This window comes from Stegodyphus dumicola, chromosome 2 (assembly GCF_044657685.1).
Source record: "Stegodyphus dumicola isolate Sdum_Otavi_A_Nest chromosome 2, ASM4465768v1".
Classification (NCBI taxonomy): domain Eukaryota; kingdom Metazoa; phylum Arthropoda; class Arachnida; order Araneae; family Eresidae; genus Stegodyphus; species Stegodyphus dumicola.
Window position 1 is genome coordinate 214409504 of NC_140769.1, and position 18809 is coordinate 214428312.

Here is an 18809-nt window from a genome sequence, read left to right on the forward strand (position 1 = left end):
TAATCCTTAAATTATTGTGCATCTGCTAAAGGAAAATTATTTCCCCTTGAAAAGTTAATTCTCCTTTGACAAATAAACAATAATTTAATTTTTACATTTTGTTTCTCTTGTAGAAATTTAAAAAAAAAAAATGTTTCATTTGTATATTTTTATAATATGACACATCTATGCTCAGGTAAACTTTAACAGCATTTTTAATAGTTACTATTCATTAGCCCAATTTTTATATTTCACACTTCTACATTAGTTGCATATTAATTCAATTTACTTTATTTACATTACAATATAGAAATACTGTTCCTAGATGGTAATAATTAAAACCTAATATTAAATACATATATAAATCAAAAAGTAAAGGTCAGAATGAAAGTGAATAAAATTCTGTTCCTGCAATTGAAGGTATAACCTTTCTTCTGTGGGTAAAAGTTACCAAACTGAATAAATGCAAATTAATGACACTTTCAAAAACGGAATCTTTAATTGAAAATTAAAATGACAAAAGAAATTTTTTTAAAAAAACTACAGAACATTATACATAACAAAACAATTTTTATACATATATATTATAGTTTCTGATATGTATATTACTAGATATTTTAAGGCATAAAATGAAATGTCACACAAATATATACAAAATAAAATATTTTATTCTTTGACAAAGCAATAAATAGAAAATATTTACTAAATTTCTTTACACTTTAATTTTTGTGATTTTATTTCTCAGTAACTAATGCGATTTGGAAGTACAATTAACGATTTTGTAAAGATTGCAAAACTACATCTGGAGGAAGTCTCTTTAGGCAACAAATATATTTAACCAAACATATTTTATCTTGGATTGATTTTGGAGATGGTTTTCTTAAGATCCTCTCAACTTCAGCTTCTAGATTTTGCATGTAGAGTTGACGTTCTGCAAGTCTTTCTACAATGAAAATGGCAAACTATCATGAATAAATATATTCATCAGCTGAAGTAACATCAATCAAATGTACAATGTTCTATAAGTAATTATTTAACTTTTAATAAACTGGATTTATTTTTCTTTCGCCTTAGTATTTTCCTATTGGCCCTGAAAGTTTGCAGAGATTCCATCAAACTTCTACCAATCATTCCAGTGGAAGTTTGAAGGTACAGATTGTACTTTATTTGGTCAGATAATCACAGACTGCTCTTTACTTAAACATATAATTAACGGACACAAGTTATAAATATAGCATATAAAAAAACTTACATAAATAGCAGTTTAAGCTTTAAGATTATTTGAAGAACAAATTCTTCAAAACTTATATCAATCATTCCAGTGACTACGATTTTCTAATCACATTTAAAACAGAAACAAAATAGTCATCTTTGTGAACTAGGTGTAACAAAAATTCTCTGAAATACAAATCTAATTGGTACCACACGGCTGCACTATATTTTTAATCATGCCATTTTGGCAAACCCCAGAATATTTCAGTGCTTTAAAAAACACACCAGTACAGCATGTTCTTTAATTTAAAAAATACTAAACTACTGTCTGTTCTGTTTAAAGGCAGATCCAAAATTTTAATCTTTTTTTAATGCAAGTAAAAGTATGGGAGATAAAAGTGATGCACCATGGATCAACTGATAATGCTTTCCCACACTAACCCTTGAAAAAATTGCAAGCTTTATAAGAATTTACAAGGAAAGGTTAAGGAGATGAACATCTGAAGCTTAATATGATAAGTACTGGAAACAGAATATTATAATGAACTGTTCTAATATACTAAAGAAGTATCTACGAGGTTAAATCATTTGAGAATAACATCAAAAAACACTGCAAGTAAGAACCTGAGTGCTTAGGGTTTGGGAAATGCAAAAATGAAAATAATTTTGACAAGCAGTCAACTTGTATTCTTTACAAAAGCCATTTTGGCTTACTGAGAATTGCAGTTCAAGGCAAAATCACTGCCATAAAAGCACTTCAAATTGCCACCAAACCATGTTGCAACAGAGACCTTCCTTTCAACCTTTCACGCATCTGGACATCGGACAATAAGCAACCCTGCAGAAAGCAATAAAAGACGATGAACTTGATCAAACTATCAAACAGCTTCAGCTGTAGAGCAGACAGGTCATCTGTGCAAGCTTATATTTAAGTGTGGTTTCAGCATATCAACCTAGAATAATCTCATTTTGAGAAATAAGAATTAATGCTGAATCTAGCCTATTAAACCTTTGGTTATTTTGTTGGATCAACAAAGTATCCTACACAAAAATTTCTTTAATTTTGGGAAAAGATGGTCAAGCTATGCACTTTAAAGAAAATTTTGAAGCAGATTTTTGTGTGAATCTGGCCAGGCATTGTTGTGAATATTGGTTGTTCTGTTGAATCAATAAAGCATCCTACCCAAAAATTTCTTTAATTCTGACAAAAAAGGATCAAACTGCCCTTCTAAAGAACATTTTGAAGCAGATTATATGTGAATATGGTCAGGCACTGTCGTGGAGAGAGATCAGTTGTTTCAATAGAAATGCTTGGCTAAATTCCAGTAAATGATAATCGGATTTCCATTACATATGTGGCAGAGGGTCCAAATCTTTTTAAGCAGATGAGTGGATGCAGAGAAATGAAGCACGACTTGATCATGGAGAATGTTCCTTCCCACCCTAAGTAGAAAATGTTTTATTGATAATGAAAAATTCCAGTAAATGATAACTGCATTTCCATTGCATCTGGCAGTAGAAATACAGATATGTATATGATTTCTCTCTTGGTACAAAATTTATCTCCGTACCATTGATATCTGTGTGGAATTAAGCCAAGGCATTTCCACTATAAAAAGATTTTGTTCAGCAAATTTTTATTAATTCCTTTTTTATTACCAAATGGCTTATACTTTTTTTTTTTTTTTTTTTGCATCATATATATGAAAAATTTAACCCCCCAAGCAACCAAGTCGTACATAAATGTTAAAAAATATTTGTAATGATATCTTTAAGTATAGAGACATGCATCTTGAATTAGTCCAGAGGATTAAAGTAGTACATATATTGGAAGAAAATGCATCAAGGTACAAACTGGGAGGGTCATTTTTGAATTACAATAAAACAAATATCACTTACTCATGGCCTTTTTTCAAGCATTAAGGTGCGTCCGCATGACTTAAATGACACGGCAAAATGCATCTCACCGGTAAAAAGTCATTCAAATGAGGATATGAGCGAAGTCTGCATTTAGCCAATAGAATTACTGAAGAGAAAAAATTATGTGACACTCATAGAAGGCTGCAATTTCAAAGTGTTTTACTTTCTGTTTTGTAGTCTTGTCGTTTTTGCAGTGCAATTTTGTTTATTAAGCAATTTAACAACTCGGATAGTAAGATTAAACAGTTATTTATTATATGTACAAATCAGTTTTTATGCAAATTAAGACTTATAAAATTGTTTTGGTTGTTAAGATTTATAAAACTGTAAAAAATTCAAATTTATAAAATAGTACATAAAGAGAATTAAATGACTCGAAACACCATCCACCATATAATAAAATCAACTTCATATTTTTTAATCTTTTCCCCCTTCCTTGGCTTACTTGTTTATGTGTGGTAAGGGAATCAGTGTAATAAGTGTTCTATAATTTGATTATTATGCATATATAATTAAATAAATTAGAAGAAAAAAGTCCATTCAATAAAATTTCTAAAGAAACGTTGTTTTAAAATATTTTTAGAACAATGTGACATTAACCCAAAGGCTCTCGAAATATGTATGTGTTTGTAAGGGGGGGAGAAACCCGCCCATTTGGGAGTAATATAAAACCTGATTTTATATTTTGAAAGCTTTCAAATTTTTTCTTTTTATTATTTCTTACTTTTACTAGCCCAAAGGAGCAATTTGCTCAGAGAGGCTATGAATTTTTTTTTTTTTTTTTTTTTTTGGTATTTTGCGTTGATTCACTATAAACGGCAAATCATTTTTTAAATTATTGCTACTAAATATTAGAGCCCTGTATTATATTTAAAGAAATTAAATGATGAAGATTCTGTATAAATGTATGTTTCTCGCATAGAGCTATCAAATTTTAAATAACATACGTCTCCACCCGAATATGGGCATCTAGAAGCCCAAATTTGGAATCTGGAATTTGTTTCATTATCTATTTCATATTTTGTAAAGTATATTTATAAGTTTTTGATTAAGAAACTCAACAATTTCAAAGCAAGCAATTGCAACACTGTACGAAAAAAAAAAAAACATTTTTATCTCCATTTATTATTATTTTATGATTTGTGGAATATTTTTCCATTTTAGTTTATATATATATATACACTGACTACCACTAAGTATTTGGACACCTGTGATAGAAAAGAAAAACTAACTTTATTCAAAATCAATAATTGGTAGAGCCTCCACGAGAGGTAATTACAGCATGGACCCTCCGGGGCATACATTGCACAAGTCTGTATGACAGCTAGTGGTATTTTCTTCCACTTGAAAAAGACATAGAAGTTCCTTCACTGATTTTGCATGGGTAGTGCACCCTGAATTCGGCGATGCATTTTGTCCCAGAGGTTCTCGATAGGGTTCAGGTCTGGACTCTGGGCAGGCCAGTCCATTCAATGAACTCCATTGGCACCATACCAAGCCTTGGTTAACGTCGAAACATGACAACTGGCATTGTCGTCCTGAAAGTAACAGGGGTCCAACCCATAAAACTGCCACAACGTAGGAAGCACATTGTCATCCAAAATAGTGCAGTAGGCATCGATCAGAGTTGAGCTTACCATGAATGAGGACCAAGGGTCCCAGCCCATACCAGGAGAAACACCCCCAGACCATAATTCTACCTCCGCCGAACTTGACTGGTTGCACAATGTATTCTGGCAGGAGACGTTCTCCAGGTAGATGCCAGACCCAGACCCTGCCATCCGAACGGTAAAGAGTGAACCTTGATTCGTCACTCCAAAGAACCCGTTTCCACTGATCTACGGTCCAATTTCGATGTGCTTTGCACCACATTAACCGAGCAGCGCGCTTGGACGTTGTGATCAAAGGCTTTTGGGCAGCAGCACGACCATGAAAACCAAGCAGATGTGCTTCCTTACGAATGGTATTCATTGAAACAATACTCCCGGATGCCTGTTGAAACTCCTCGCGGATGAGGGCCATCGGTTGGGTACGGTTCTTCCGAATTTCTCTAGACAGCACGCGTCGGTCTCTATCTCCTAGTTTCGTTGGTCTGCTGACTCGGGGCACATTCCGACAATCACTGCTAACCTTCCACTTCTTAATCACATAGGCCACTGTCGATTTTGAGTACCCCGAGATCGCTAGATATGTCCCTTAAGGATCGGCCACATTTGTGATACCCGATAATTATACCTTTCTCTAAATCTGAGAGCTCCGAACTGCGAGGCATCTTGCATGCAACTAAAGCCGATGCTGTTTCCTACACGATATATACTGGCGGAGTCCATGACGTACCTTAGGACTGCAGATTTCGTCATTTGCATAGGTGTCCAAATACTTATTGGTAGTCAGTGTGTATATATATGGGTTTTGAATTTTGGGTAAATTTTTGAAGGAAAAATGCACTTTTGGCTTATACACGGATTGGTTTATATTTAGAAATATGCAACAGTCACAACTATTCTTTAAATAATTAAAGATAAAATACAAGCACAAAAAAAAAAAAGGTAATAAAAACAATGAAACAGTAAATAATCAGATAAAACTGCTGAAGAAAGCCGAGTCAAAGCAAAGATGATATAGTTATGAAATTTATTTATTTGAGAATTTTGGGGTAAAAATATATTTATGGGTGCTTCTTGGTGATAACTAGCAGCACATGGACACCGAGTTTGTGCAATTATTTGAGTTGTTATTTTGGCTTTGTGTAGCAGCGATTTTTGTCCAAAATAAGAAAAAAAAAAAAAAAATTGCACAAACTCGGTATCCATGTACACATTGACCTATTTTCATTAAAAAAACATCAGAGAATTGCACAAACTAGGCATTGAGCACTCCCTTTATCCATGTGCACATCGATCTATATTCATTTAAAAATTCAAAGGGGCAGCCATTAAAAAATATATAATATCAATAAACTACATTTTAAACCAAACTATGAAATAACATAAAAAAGAAATTCATCTTAGCACTACAAGGAGAAATATCCACTTACCTTATTTATGAATTTCTGCATCTTCAGTGAAACAAAATTCCTTAACAACATACCAAAACTTCCTAAAATTATATGAACTAGAATGTGTGTACCGGAGTTGCTACACAAATTCACAAAAATATCATCATCCGTAGTTCCGGTATCCTGCTATGTTTTACCATACGCCTTTCCTTCCTGCAAACAAGGCTTATAACAGCTACTAAGTAAACCTTTAGTTACATACCAATTAATGAATGCTTTTCCCCCTTTCGTTCCAAATCATACATAAACTTCAAATTAATCTTACCACATTCAGCCATTTTACTGTGTAAACCACAAAATAACAACGTACTTCATATCCAAAATCCGACACCCCAAATCTTTTCCCCATCATTCAAATCGACTGCAAACAATTACGTCATAATAGGGTTTCCATAGTATTCAACTACTCAGGTTACCATAAATGAAATAACAACTTGGCGATAAATGAAACAACAACTTAGTGATAATCCAAGGGACACCCTTAAATCTACTCTAACCAATTTTTGTTTGATTAAATGCAACGAAGCACATGATAGCTATCTCCTTAAACAGATGCCTCTGTAGAATATTTAAGGAAAATTGGCTGGTATTTATGTTATATTTAGGCTAAATCACAAAAACACTCATGAAGCCACCAACTTACCAGGATTCAAATATATGTTAAACTACTAGTTTTTAGTGATCTTATCCACTAAGCTGCTGTTAGGCATGTTGAAGGGATAAGTATATAATTGGATTATTCATTGAATGCTGCTATCATTAATTACCTGCATTTGGCATAGCAGAATCTGGAACAGTAGAACAAGCACCCAAGACTTCAGCGGAATTTATTTCACAAGATGATGGCTTAGAGCCTACTTGAGCATCGGCAGAACTGCTGACAGTATAACTTTGAGACTGAGCATCTTCCTCCTCCTAAAATATAAGGTGAATTAAATGTTAGTATTGTTTAATACAGTCAAATCTCTTTAAGCTAGATAAGACATTAAAAGAAGTGCATGTGTTAGGAGCATGTTCTGATATCACACTTATCCATAACTGACATTAAATTATACTACTTAATGACAGTTTCACATTCAACAAGATAATACATAAGTACCATAAATAAGATAAAACATATATCCATACATGTGTTCTAAACTGCAAATGCCTCCATATTATATAGCTTAATATTTTTGATAGACACATATTCCTTATCTTCTGTCTTAGATACTTCCTTATTATTATAGCTCCCAATGCCAAGTTAGCACCAGGATTATCACCAAATTCTTGTTTACATTTTACTGTTTCATGCATTTTGTGGTTACCATGTTACCATGATTGCTTTTAATATGGCATCAGACACATTTCCTGGTTCTAAGGATTTTCACTACATGAACTAGGCAAACTAAACCATGCCTTGTTGATTATTTTTCGCTGCTTAACCCAGTGCCACAATCTTTCAACATTTTCACTGTTGTTGGACCAACAAAAAAATTTATTTTTCACAGTAATATGCTTTTTTCAATGCCTCTGTTTTATATGCTCACCAATAGTCTGAATAAATTGCCAATCCCTTTTGCACACGGTTAGAATTTTTGCCACGAGTGTGGTTTCAAATAAAGAATTCACTAGTTTCCCGGCATAACTCAACAACTATCCAGTATTGCAGAACTTTTTTTCGCCTTTGCATGATTAAAAAAAAAGCCTATGCGAGAACAACAGAGGAAAACTCAAGAAAGCTGTAGAGAAATGGTGGATAATTAAACTTTTAGTCACATCTACCGATAAAAAATGAAAAATAAAATAAAATAAAATAAATAAAGCAATTAGGAAACGAATTCTTGAACAAATGATGATAAAGAGGGATTATAATTTAATCATTAACCAGAATGAAAAGATTTAGTACTTACATAGTAACCTATTAATCATGTAACTGTTCACAAGCAGTGAAATTTAGCACCAATTATGGATAAGACATAACAACTTATAATATCTACTCTTTCGTTTATGTAGCCTCAAATGGTTCTTGATAAGCCACCTTTTATTTTTATGAACAAGGATTTGAATTAATTGTTATTGCTATAATTTTCGCTAGCACTTAATATTAAAATTTACACAAGCAGTGGATTATTTTCAATGTTATGGGATAATAAACATTAATTGACATGATAAGTTTAGCTGAATAGATTGGACAAAACAGTAATAGACTGGAACAAGCCTAGAAGTTTCTATTCATAGCATTCTAAACAAAGCTTTCAGCAAAACCAGTGGGTTTAACAATAAGGTAGAAAACAATGAAAGCCTAATTACAATGTGCAAAAACAAAGCAGGTTGAATAAAGATTGTTTATTATTAGAGTGCAGTATAAAGAGGTGCAGTTCCTTCAGAATTACCCAGGGACAACTGATGAAACTTTGGCACAATCTCTACCAACTTTGATGGTTCCATGACAGTGAATTTTCATGCTCATAGGCCACCAAAGACTTTTAGGGATATGAAACACCTTCAGGAAATCAAATTCATCAATAATAAACTTTTGAAAAATAATTTTGGATGCAATTTGAATAACTTTAATAGATTTCTTTTCTATCATTTGCACTCCCACAAATGAGTAAAAAGGTTCTAGTTAATCTTTAAAAACCATTGAATATCAAAGGTTTTTAACTGCAAATTTACTTAATTACACCAATTCCTATTGCTGTAGCATGTAAATCTTTTTTTATCCAATTATAATAAAACTAAAATTTTAATAAACTAACGGTAACCTCTACATATAATAAAAGAAAGATTCTGTCTGTGTGTCTTTCGTACATGCTGTGTGCAAGCTAATAGACCCAGGGTTACAAAATTGGGTACACAGCTGCATCTAGACAAGAGCCAGTGCACATCAAAGCAATTTTTTTTTTTTTTTATATTCGGATCTTTTTTTTTTTTTTTTTTTTTTTTTTTTAATTTTTATCTTTTTTGATGAAATTGCATCATTTTGAATAGTTTCATTTGTTTAGAAATGTGGTTTTGGCCAGGGCTGCGAAGTCGCTAAAAACAGGTCGACTCAGACTCCAGTTTTTGTTGGACAGTTTGAAATTGAAATGAAATTTAAATGAATTGAAAAGAATTAATGACAAGCTAATTATTTTTATTTACAAACTGTATACATTAATAAATAGTTATTTTATATTTTACTGACATATTAATAAATAAATAAATATGAGGATGGATGTGATAATTGCCATTAGCAATTAAACTGATTCATTTAATAATAAACCCTAATAAATAACCCTAATTTTTCACTAACAGAAAGACTGTGGAATGATCTTGCAGAACTGAAACTCCTTCTTTCAACACCATTTATAGCCACAAAAAAGCTACAATCTGAAGAATTAACAAGACTGGAAGAATGCGATGTTTGTTCTTTCTGAAATGGAGGGTTTATTGCAGAAGGAATCGTTTCTTCAATGAAGAAAAGATAAACTAATTTGCTAGATAATAAGATCGCGCTGGGTTCAATATATGTAGATCCAAAACGCCGAATTTTATTGGATGACAAACAAATTAAAAAGGCAAAGAAAGCCATCTATGAACTTTCATTAAGAATGAAATTTTTCTCAGAACAAGTGGAGTATTCAAATCAGGACAGTCAAACTGCAGATATTGCAACTGAGTCTCTATCAACTTCTTCCACTGATGAATATTGTTTTGAACAACTTTCTAAGGGAAACTGGCTTGTATTTGCATTACATATGAGTAAAACTAGAAAAATCAACCATGCAACCAGCCCTTTAACCATGACATGAAACTAGATCAAACTACCAGTATTCAATATCAGTCGTAAGACAAATCTGAAGAAAATGTTTGCAATATCATGTAATCAGAAATTAACTATGTGTTGCATAGCAGGATTACTTTTGCAAGTTTTAAGGTAGAGAATACTACTTTTTTTTTTTTTTTTTTTTTTTTTTGTTTCTTTTTCTTTATATAGGTATTTGACCATGGTATTCATTACATATATTCTCTGTCATTCATGCAGAATACTAATATTTTTGGCTGATCTTTGGAATATGGTAACAGGTAGTTTGGCGACATTTTGGAGGCGATAAAGGTTACTACCTAGGACTTTGGTAATAATGTGAGAAGTACTCAGTTCCGATTACGCATTATTTTGTGTGAGTGAAATGAGAGATCATGAGATATGTCATGTGACATTAATGGACGAATCACTGTTTTTTAATCGGAAAAGGGGGTATATTGTAAAAATATCCGCTGTACTTTATACAGGAGTAGTTTCATTCTATGTTCTGTGAAACAGTGTTGTTTAATATTTGGATCCCATGGCCGTATATAAAGTAAATCCGAAATTTTTATAACGTTTATGTGTAATTGAAAAGAATTGCTTAATTGTGGATAAGTATGAATGTCCAATATGTGGGAATGAAATGAGATTGTGTGAAAGGAAGGATATTACAGATAGTTTGAATGGCGGTGCAAGAAACCTGGTGAAAATGGACATTTTGTGATCCGCCATGCACTCAAGATTCTGTATAAGATTAGGTAAGTTAGTATTTTTAATTATTTGAGGATATTATTTTTATGCATTGTTCTAAATGTAAGGAGTAAATAAATTAATATGGTGTTATTGGAAAATTGTTATTAGCACTGATTTAGTTTAAAGTAATTAGGATTGTAAGCTAATTTTTATTAATTTAATGTATGTGCTTATTTATATTTTAAGTAGTGTTTTTTAATTTAATTATATTTTAATTTAATGATCGTGATTTTGAGAGTTATATGTTTGTAGCATTTTGGAATACGTTTGAGTAGAAGTAAATGTGCATGGAAAGAATTTAAGTATTTGACACTAAGTATTTGTAATCATTTTTAATGTTTTGTTATAAATTCGTTGATGACGTTTATAATAGATAATTTAGAGGTAAAAGTTTTTGGATATTTTATTTATTTTATACGTGCAAATGTCCATCCTTGGAAAGGGTATATACTTTTTCGCGATCAGGTAATTTTATATATGTCCTTTTTACCGAATTAAAAAATTCACAAAATTTTCATGCATTTTCGTGAATTTTTTCTAATTTATGAGAAAAAAGCAGTGTATATGGATATAGTGAAGAGTGTGCGCAATGCCATTTTTGTGCAATTCTGGGATGTTTTTTTAAGTAAAAATAAGTCGACGTGTACATGGTTTAGTGATATTTTAATTAAATGATAGTTATTTTGTGAATTTTATGTTTGTAGGAATTTGGTATACGTTTCAGTTGAAGTAAACGTGTATGGAAATAATTTAAATATTTGACACTAAGTATTTGTAACTATTTTTAATGTTTGCGTATAAATTCGTTGGTGACATTTATAATATAATAGGGTACAACTCTAATATACGCCCTAATTTCACCAAATGTGGCGATATCTGTTCTGCGCTGGTTTTTGGCACGATTGCGTGTTCTATGGCAACACCGTTGACGTTGAAAAATCTTTCACTGGAGCTCGTTGATTCGCCTCTGTGTCTGAGAAGATGGGAGGGAAAGATAAAATGGTAGTTGTTGAATTGAAGTTTGGCAAAAGGAAATATCATTGTGGCTATCCTGTTGAGGAGTAGTGGGTATTCGGAAGTGTGGAAAGAGGGTCTGGGAGATTATTTTTAATGGCAGTGCATGATAGAAGTAGGGATTTGTGATTTTATTTATTTGTGAACCATAGTATAAATTTTCTGGATAGTGTGTCTGGCTGTCATGTAAATACGATAGTGATTACATGGCGGCATGTTAAAGGCGGTATGAAATTTATATTTCTGCTATTCGAAAACGCATTAATTCATGGTAAGTGCATTTTATTTTATCCTTGTTCTTATTTTGTAGAATGTTATGTTCATTGGTTCGTTAGTATGAATTTCTGTCGTTATTGTTGTTTTTTTAAATTGTTTGAAATTTATTTTAGTTTATTTTGTTGTTTAGTGTCTAGACTGTGCAATTCGTAGATGTTTTTTAAAGTTGAAACAGAACGCTGTGTACATGGTATTATTTGAAATTTATTGTTGTTATGTTATTTTATTAAAGCGAGGAATGCGTAGATCGTAGATTCCTTCCTTGCCTAAATTGTGCAATTCGTAGAATTTTTTTAAAGTTTAAACAGGATGCTGTGTACATGGTATTCTTTGAAATTCATTGTTGTTATGTTAATTTATTAAAGTGAGGTGTGCGTAATTTATAGATTCATTCGTTGCCTACATTGTGCTATTCGTAGATTTTTTTAAAGTTAAAACATGTCGCTGTGTACATGGATTCTTGTCAAATATTTTTGGTTAGAAACTTTACGTTTTTGCTATCTAAATTTTTTGTTTTGGATTTTTAGCTAAATTGTATGTTGAAAACGTAGTTTTTGCATGTGCGAGAATCGCATTTTTGGAGACATTTTAGGCTAAAAGTTCGAAATGTAGACAAAAAATTTAGATAGTAATATGGCAGCATGAAGTTTCTCGCCAAAAATATTTAATTTTAATAATAATAAAAATATTGTCTTAAATTCCAGTTAACATAGAAAACAATATATTCCTTACACCAGCAGTGGTTTGCTAATTTTGATGACCATAGTGATGCATCAAACTATTCTGTCATCTTAGATAATCAATATTTTTTTATTTCAATTTAATCATCTATTAATGTCACACCTGCCATCCTCTGAAAGGTTATTGTTAGAAAAGCATTAACAATATATTATCTTGTTAAAATTCTACGCCACAAAAATTGATTTATTCTCAAAATTTTAGATGACAATAACCAATAATAAAAATAAAAGCATTATTGTTTAATATTTTAAACGCACATGCACATTTTTACGGTCTACGAAAACAAATTTTAGACGTTGAAAACCTCATGGTTCTTAGAGCTGTTAATAATTAAGAACACAACGTGAACAGCCTTGTTACAAATTAGCATTCACCCCTCCTTTCATCCCGAACCGAGAACCGGCATCTATCTATGAAAATATTTCTATCTATTCGTTGTTAAAAAATTCAGAAAAAATAATAATAAATAAGAGAAGTATAAATCTGCAAATGCGAAAAACGACAGTGATAATTCAACAAAATAAACGCAAGAAGAATGGTTGCAAACTTCGAACTAGCGAATAGGACAAATCGCTTGGGTTACCAGGCTTGAACTATTATCGCCAAAGTTGCGATGTTTACATTTACCGGGTTCTCTGCGGAAGTGCTTCCAAATTTTGAAATATAAATTAAAGATCTACTATTTGTCTAGTAGATATACTCTATGAACTAACCACACAAAAGAATGCGGTTGATCTTTACATTATGGTAACTTGGCGTTTTTTTTTGGCGAAAATTTGGCGACCAACTCTCCTACAGCAACCCTCTATTTTTTTTTCCCGCCGCCATTTTGTCTTCACAAAGTAAAGATATGTTTCTTTTCTTTTTATCTACTGAACACTTCTTCCAACAATCTACTAGCCGAATTACACTTATGCTAGAAATTTTATCTAACAAAACTGCTTTATCATGACAAACATTCACTGCAAAATTGGGAAAAAGTGCACAATACCATACTCCTTACGCGTTTTTCAAAATAACACATACACATAAACCATGTACACGACGACTTATTTTTACTTAAAAAAACATCCCAGAATTGCACAAAAATGGCATTGCGCACACTCTTCACTATATCCATATACACTGCTTTTTTCTCATAAATTAGAAAAATTTCACGAATATACATGACAATTTTCTCAATCTTTAAACCCGGTAAAAAGAACATATATGAAATTACCTGATCGTGAAAAAGTATTTACCCTTTCCAAATATGAACATTTCCATATATAAAATAAATAAAATATCCAAAAACTTTTACCTCTAAATCATCTATTACATTATACACGTCACCAATGAATTCATACCGCAAGCATTACAAATACTTAGTATCAAATATTTAAATTATTTCCATGCACGTTTACTTCAACTTAAATATATACCAAATTCCTACAAACATAAAATTCACAAAATAACTATCATTTAATTAAAATATAATTAAATTCAAAAACACTACTTAAAATATAAATGAGCACATACATTAAATTAATAAAAATTACCTTACAATCCTAATTACTTTAAACTAAATCATTGCTAATAACAATTTTCCCAATAATACCAAATTCCTTTACTTCCACCTTACATTTAGAACAATGCATAAAAATAATATCCTCAAATAATTAAAAATACTAACTTACCTCATCTTCTTCAAAATCTTGATTACGTGTCCGATAAACTTTTCTTTATTTACGGCCATGGGATCCAAAAATTCACGAAGTCCCAGGTAGTAACCTTTATCGCCTCCAAAATGTCGCCAAACTACCAGTTACCATATTGTAAAGATCAACCAAGAATGCATACGGCATTTAAAATGTGTTTTCATCCGCAGAGAACCCGTTGGCACGTCGGGAAAGAACCCATTGGCGCCGTTGCATTTTTACTTGCCAAGCTCACCGTTCATCGACGATGAGCCGATCCGTAAACGTGATATTTTGTAAACGCGATTTTTAGTGCATGTAAATTCAAATTAGCAGACAAAACAATATATTAAGCATATGGTAGTAAAAATTCACAGATAATAAGCATGTAGATGTAAAACTAACCGGTTAAACGTGATATACGAAAATAAATGTGTATTAAATTCAAGTTAGCACAGAAAAGAATATATTAAGCATAAGACAATATATAAGGATTTATAACGGAAATAAAAATTTATTTAAAAATATAAATTAGTATTAATATACTGAAATTAGCCGGTTAAGCGTGATATACGAAAAAAATTTGTCTTAAATTTCAGTTAACACAGAAAACAATATATTCCTTACACCAGCAGTGGTTTGCTAATTTTGATGACCATGGTGATGCATCGAACTATTCTAACATCTTAGATAATCAATATTTCTTAGGAACAGCTTTAGTATTGGTCCTTTTGGTGATTTTTTTATTTGGCGACAAACTTCGGTAGCCAAGGAGGGCCCGGCTTTGAAAATCGGAAAAAAATGGCGTATTTCTAGTACTGCTATGATAAATTCTTGAAACACTACCGTAAATGAATTTATGGCAATGATTATGTTATGAGTAATGAAATTTACAAAAGGTTAATATTTTAAATTTCAAAATATAATATTAATATATTAAATATTAATTTTTAAGTAATTAGTTAATATTTATATTATATTAGTATTTAGCTAATATTTTAAATTTACAAAAGGTTAAATTTTATGTTTTGAATAATGAAATTTACAAAAGGTTAATAAATGCATTTCAAACTAGTAGTATATGTTACTTTAGTTTCTTAGATTCTATTAGTAAAAGAAAATTTAAAAAAATATTTCAAAGTGAAGGAAATCAAATTAAATTATAACGAGTAAATTTTTTACCAGTGTTTAGAAATACTTTTTGATTAAATTTTGTAAATGGTAAAAATATTAAGTGTGTATTTTTTAATCACTCAATTTATTACAAGTAATTTATCATTATAATTTAAAAGCTAAAATTAAATTATCATGAGTAAATTTTGTACCAATGGTAATCATACACAACAACAATCATCATAACTGATGATTTCTGTGAAAGATTCGAACAGTCATTGGAATCCACTAGTGGTGGAGTGATAAGCCACTGAACAGTGGTAGTTCAGGCTGGCTATATGGGAGTTTTTGTGGTTTTCCTTACATGCAATGTGAATCTGAGACAGTTTCTCTCAAAATGTCCTTTATGAAGGCATCCTTCTGCTAGCCAGCATATATATTTATTTTCTATTCATAAATATTGTTCTTGCTTCTTATTTCTTAATTCTAAATCTTACTTCTGAAGTGAAGAATTGTTGCATCTATAGGTCGAAAAATATGATAAATATGCTTGCAAAATCCTGTTCAGTTTTGGACAGCATTTAAATAAAATAAATAATTTGTATATGATGCAAACAAAAATGCATTACACTATTTCATGTAGTGAATAATTAATCTCAGAACAAAGTATAATGCAACGTTCTTTTATTTTGTAACCAGAGTTTTTTTATGTTTGGGATCTTTACTGTCAATTTCCCCATCCGTTTTCCCACCAAAATCCAAATGAAATTTTTAGTTTGTAAAACAAACCGTGATTTGCCTTTAGAGGTCATGTTACTAGGTTGCTAGATAAGATAAGATTTGTAGTCTTCAGTCCTGCATTATAATTGCTGATAGATGAATTCCATGTCGGTTAAGTTTTGAACCAGCTTTGCATTAAATTGATTTGTGTAGCGTTTGGCTACAAATTTATTTGAATTTAAATTTTACATTTGAACTTAATTGTTATCATAAGTTATCTTGCCACAAGTGGTTGCCTGAGTTGTAAGCACAAGTGCCTTCTGTTCAGTACATTTAAATTTTTTAATAGAATAAAAGTATATCTTAACTTAATAAAAATATATCTAAACTTTATAATAATTATAGTTAAAGACATTGAAATCAGTATCTGAGTGCTTGCCATGTAGTCAAATTATTATATATAAATTGTACTCTTCCTTTTAAAATAGAATTTTTATTACAAAAAAATCAGATCTCTGTTAGATTAAATGTTTAAGTAATGTAGAAAATTTGCATAAAATTTAAAATAAAAAGTCGACTGTTATGTCAACATACTATTAATAAAAGTAATAATACTCAGTGAAGGTTATTCATATACAGTGGGAGATTTATAAAATTTGAGAACTAAATTATAAGCAATATATTCCATAATCTAAGCAACATTATATTTTTTATAGTCAGACAAATTATAAAAATGTTATAAAAGCAATAATGAAACTTAATTTTGGTCTATAAATTCATGCAATTACACATCCCTATAGTTCTAATTTAAGAAATGAGGCAAAAAAGTATTTTTAGACCATGGTAATTTTGATCATTGCCCATTTTAAGAAACATCTAAAGTCTAAATTTGCATGCGGTTCTTTAGCAAAGGAAACACCAAGAGTTTACCTCATGCTACTAAAAATGTGTTTTTTTTTTCTTTGGGGGGGGAATGCAGTGTTGACATATGAAAAAAATGTCAAGACTGGTGATGTAATATTAAAAGCATCAGTTTTAACTATCAAATTTTTGCCGTTTCTAAAAATATTTTAAATGTTGTGCTTTACTAACATGAAAGTAACTTTAAGAAAAACATGCAATTTATCCTTCCTGCGATCAAAGCTCTGATACCTAGCAAATTCGTTAAAGTTTCGTGGACAGAAATGGCGGCATGTTTTACAGTTCAGCATTTGAGGTTACCATAAATAACAAGGTTATCATAATCTTTCATTTATCGCGCCAAAAACGACTAATACTAAAGCTGTGCCATAGAGTAGTAAAACATATGGTAATACAACGATCTAAAAATTTCTTTTGAGACTGTTAGTTTAGTTATCAATATATATTCTAATGTATACATCTAATTATATAAATTTTTAGTTTGATGGCTATAACAATACGACTCATTAAGCATTAAATTTCCTTACTTCCACAGTCTTCGCATTCTGTGCTTTACTCAGCAATAATTTATCAAAGTCATCTGGACCATTCTCAGGTTGAGAACTTGAAACAGCAACTGGTGACACTTGTTGCTTTTGTTCAACATGCTGGTCAACAGTAACAACGTATATATTATCTTTTAAATTTTCAGTGCTCTCTTTATTATATATTAGCTGATTATCTGAGCCCAGAGCGGCAGAATCTATGACAGTACCCAATGGATTTACTCCATCATAAACAGGTCCTGTTGGCCTTATTTCATCCTCAGAACTATCGATAACGAAACTTTTATTGCCGGGGTCTTGTAAGCAGTTCACCGGTGCTTTCGAGAATTCATCTTGAGCATCATTTGAAGAAGATCTAAAAATTTCAGCTGATTTCGAATTTGCACTTTCATCAACAGTAGTGACAGATGATTTAACATCTAAAGCCTGATGATTATTACGAATCAGATTATGATTAGAAACATCTAAATCGCAACAAGTGAGCTCTAAGCTCGATCCACCGCGAATGACATCTTGAGCATTTGGAAAAAGGCCAGCATTTTCATTGTTAGTACATGTATCTACATCACAGCAAGGTAAATCTAATTGCGCATTATTGTCTGCAATTATTTGTCCTTTGTCAGCAATGCCTATGCTCACATGGGGATGAACTACACAATCTTCAGACGGCATTTCCTTATTAACTGGCAAATGGGAAGGTAACAATTTTGCACTATCTTCGTCACTAATATCGCTTGTCTCAGCTTCAGAAATTTTAATTATATAGTCATTAACATCTAGCAAGTAGTTAAGTTTCACACAATCAAACACATACTTCGTTGATACTAATTTTTTATTCAAGTCAACATTTAATACTTTAGTACCTGGGCTTATTAAATGTATAGCATTTTCGTTGTGTGAGCACATACCCCCTCCATGTTCAATCATTGCCTTTAATAACAGCTTCTCGTTAACATTCCGAATATTAAATTCTAAAGGTGAACCATCTTCAGCAGAAAACAGCACAATACTATGGGCAAATTCGGACATTGTAACAATACAAACATAGAAATAACAGTTTTAGCTACCATGCTCACATTTGAAAAACAGGCAACATTGAAAATAACTGT

The 18809-nt window shown here is 31.3% G+C and overlaps 1 protein-coding gene across 1 annotated transcript; it reads right to left on the reverse strand.

Annotated features, from left to right (window-relative positions):
- Nucleotides 1-453: 453 nt before the first annotated feature.
- On the reverse strand, nt 454-18803 carry LOC118202370 (uncharacterized). Its single transcript, XM_035374538.2, has 3 exons — nt 17683-18803; nt 6937-7084; nt 454-922 (listed from the first exon to the last, which is right to left on the reverse strand). The coding sequence occupies exons 1-3, from the start codon at nt 18727-18729 to the stop codon at nt 750-752; spliced, it is 1368 nt and encodes a 455-aa protein (XP_035230429.1). The 5' UTR covers nt 18730-18803; the 3' UTR covers nt 454-749.
- Between the last annotated feature and the right edge of the window lie 6 nt (nt 18804-18809).

Bases quoted from the DNA above. Each gene is read 5' to 3' on its own strand.
- LOC118202370 (XM_035374538.2), bottom strand. From the start codon at position 18,729: ATGTCCGAATTTGCCCATAGTATTGTGCTGTTTTCTGCTGAAGATGGT. The intron at 7,085-17,682 runs GTAAGGAAATTT...CTTATATTTTAG, and splicing joins AGAATGCGAAGACTGTGGAA to GAGGAGGAAGATGCTCAGTC. The intron at 923-6,936 runs GTAATTAATGAT...TTTTCATTGTAG, and splicing joins TTCTGCTATGCCAAATGCAG to AAAGACTTGCAGAACGTCAA.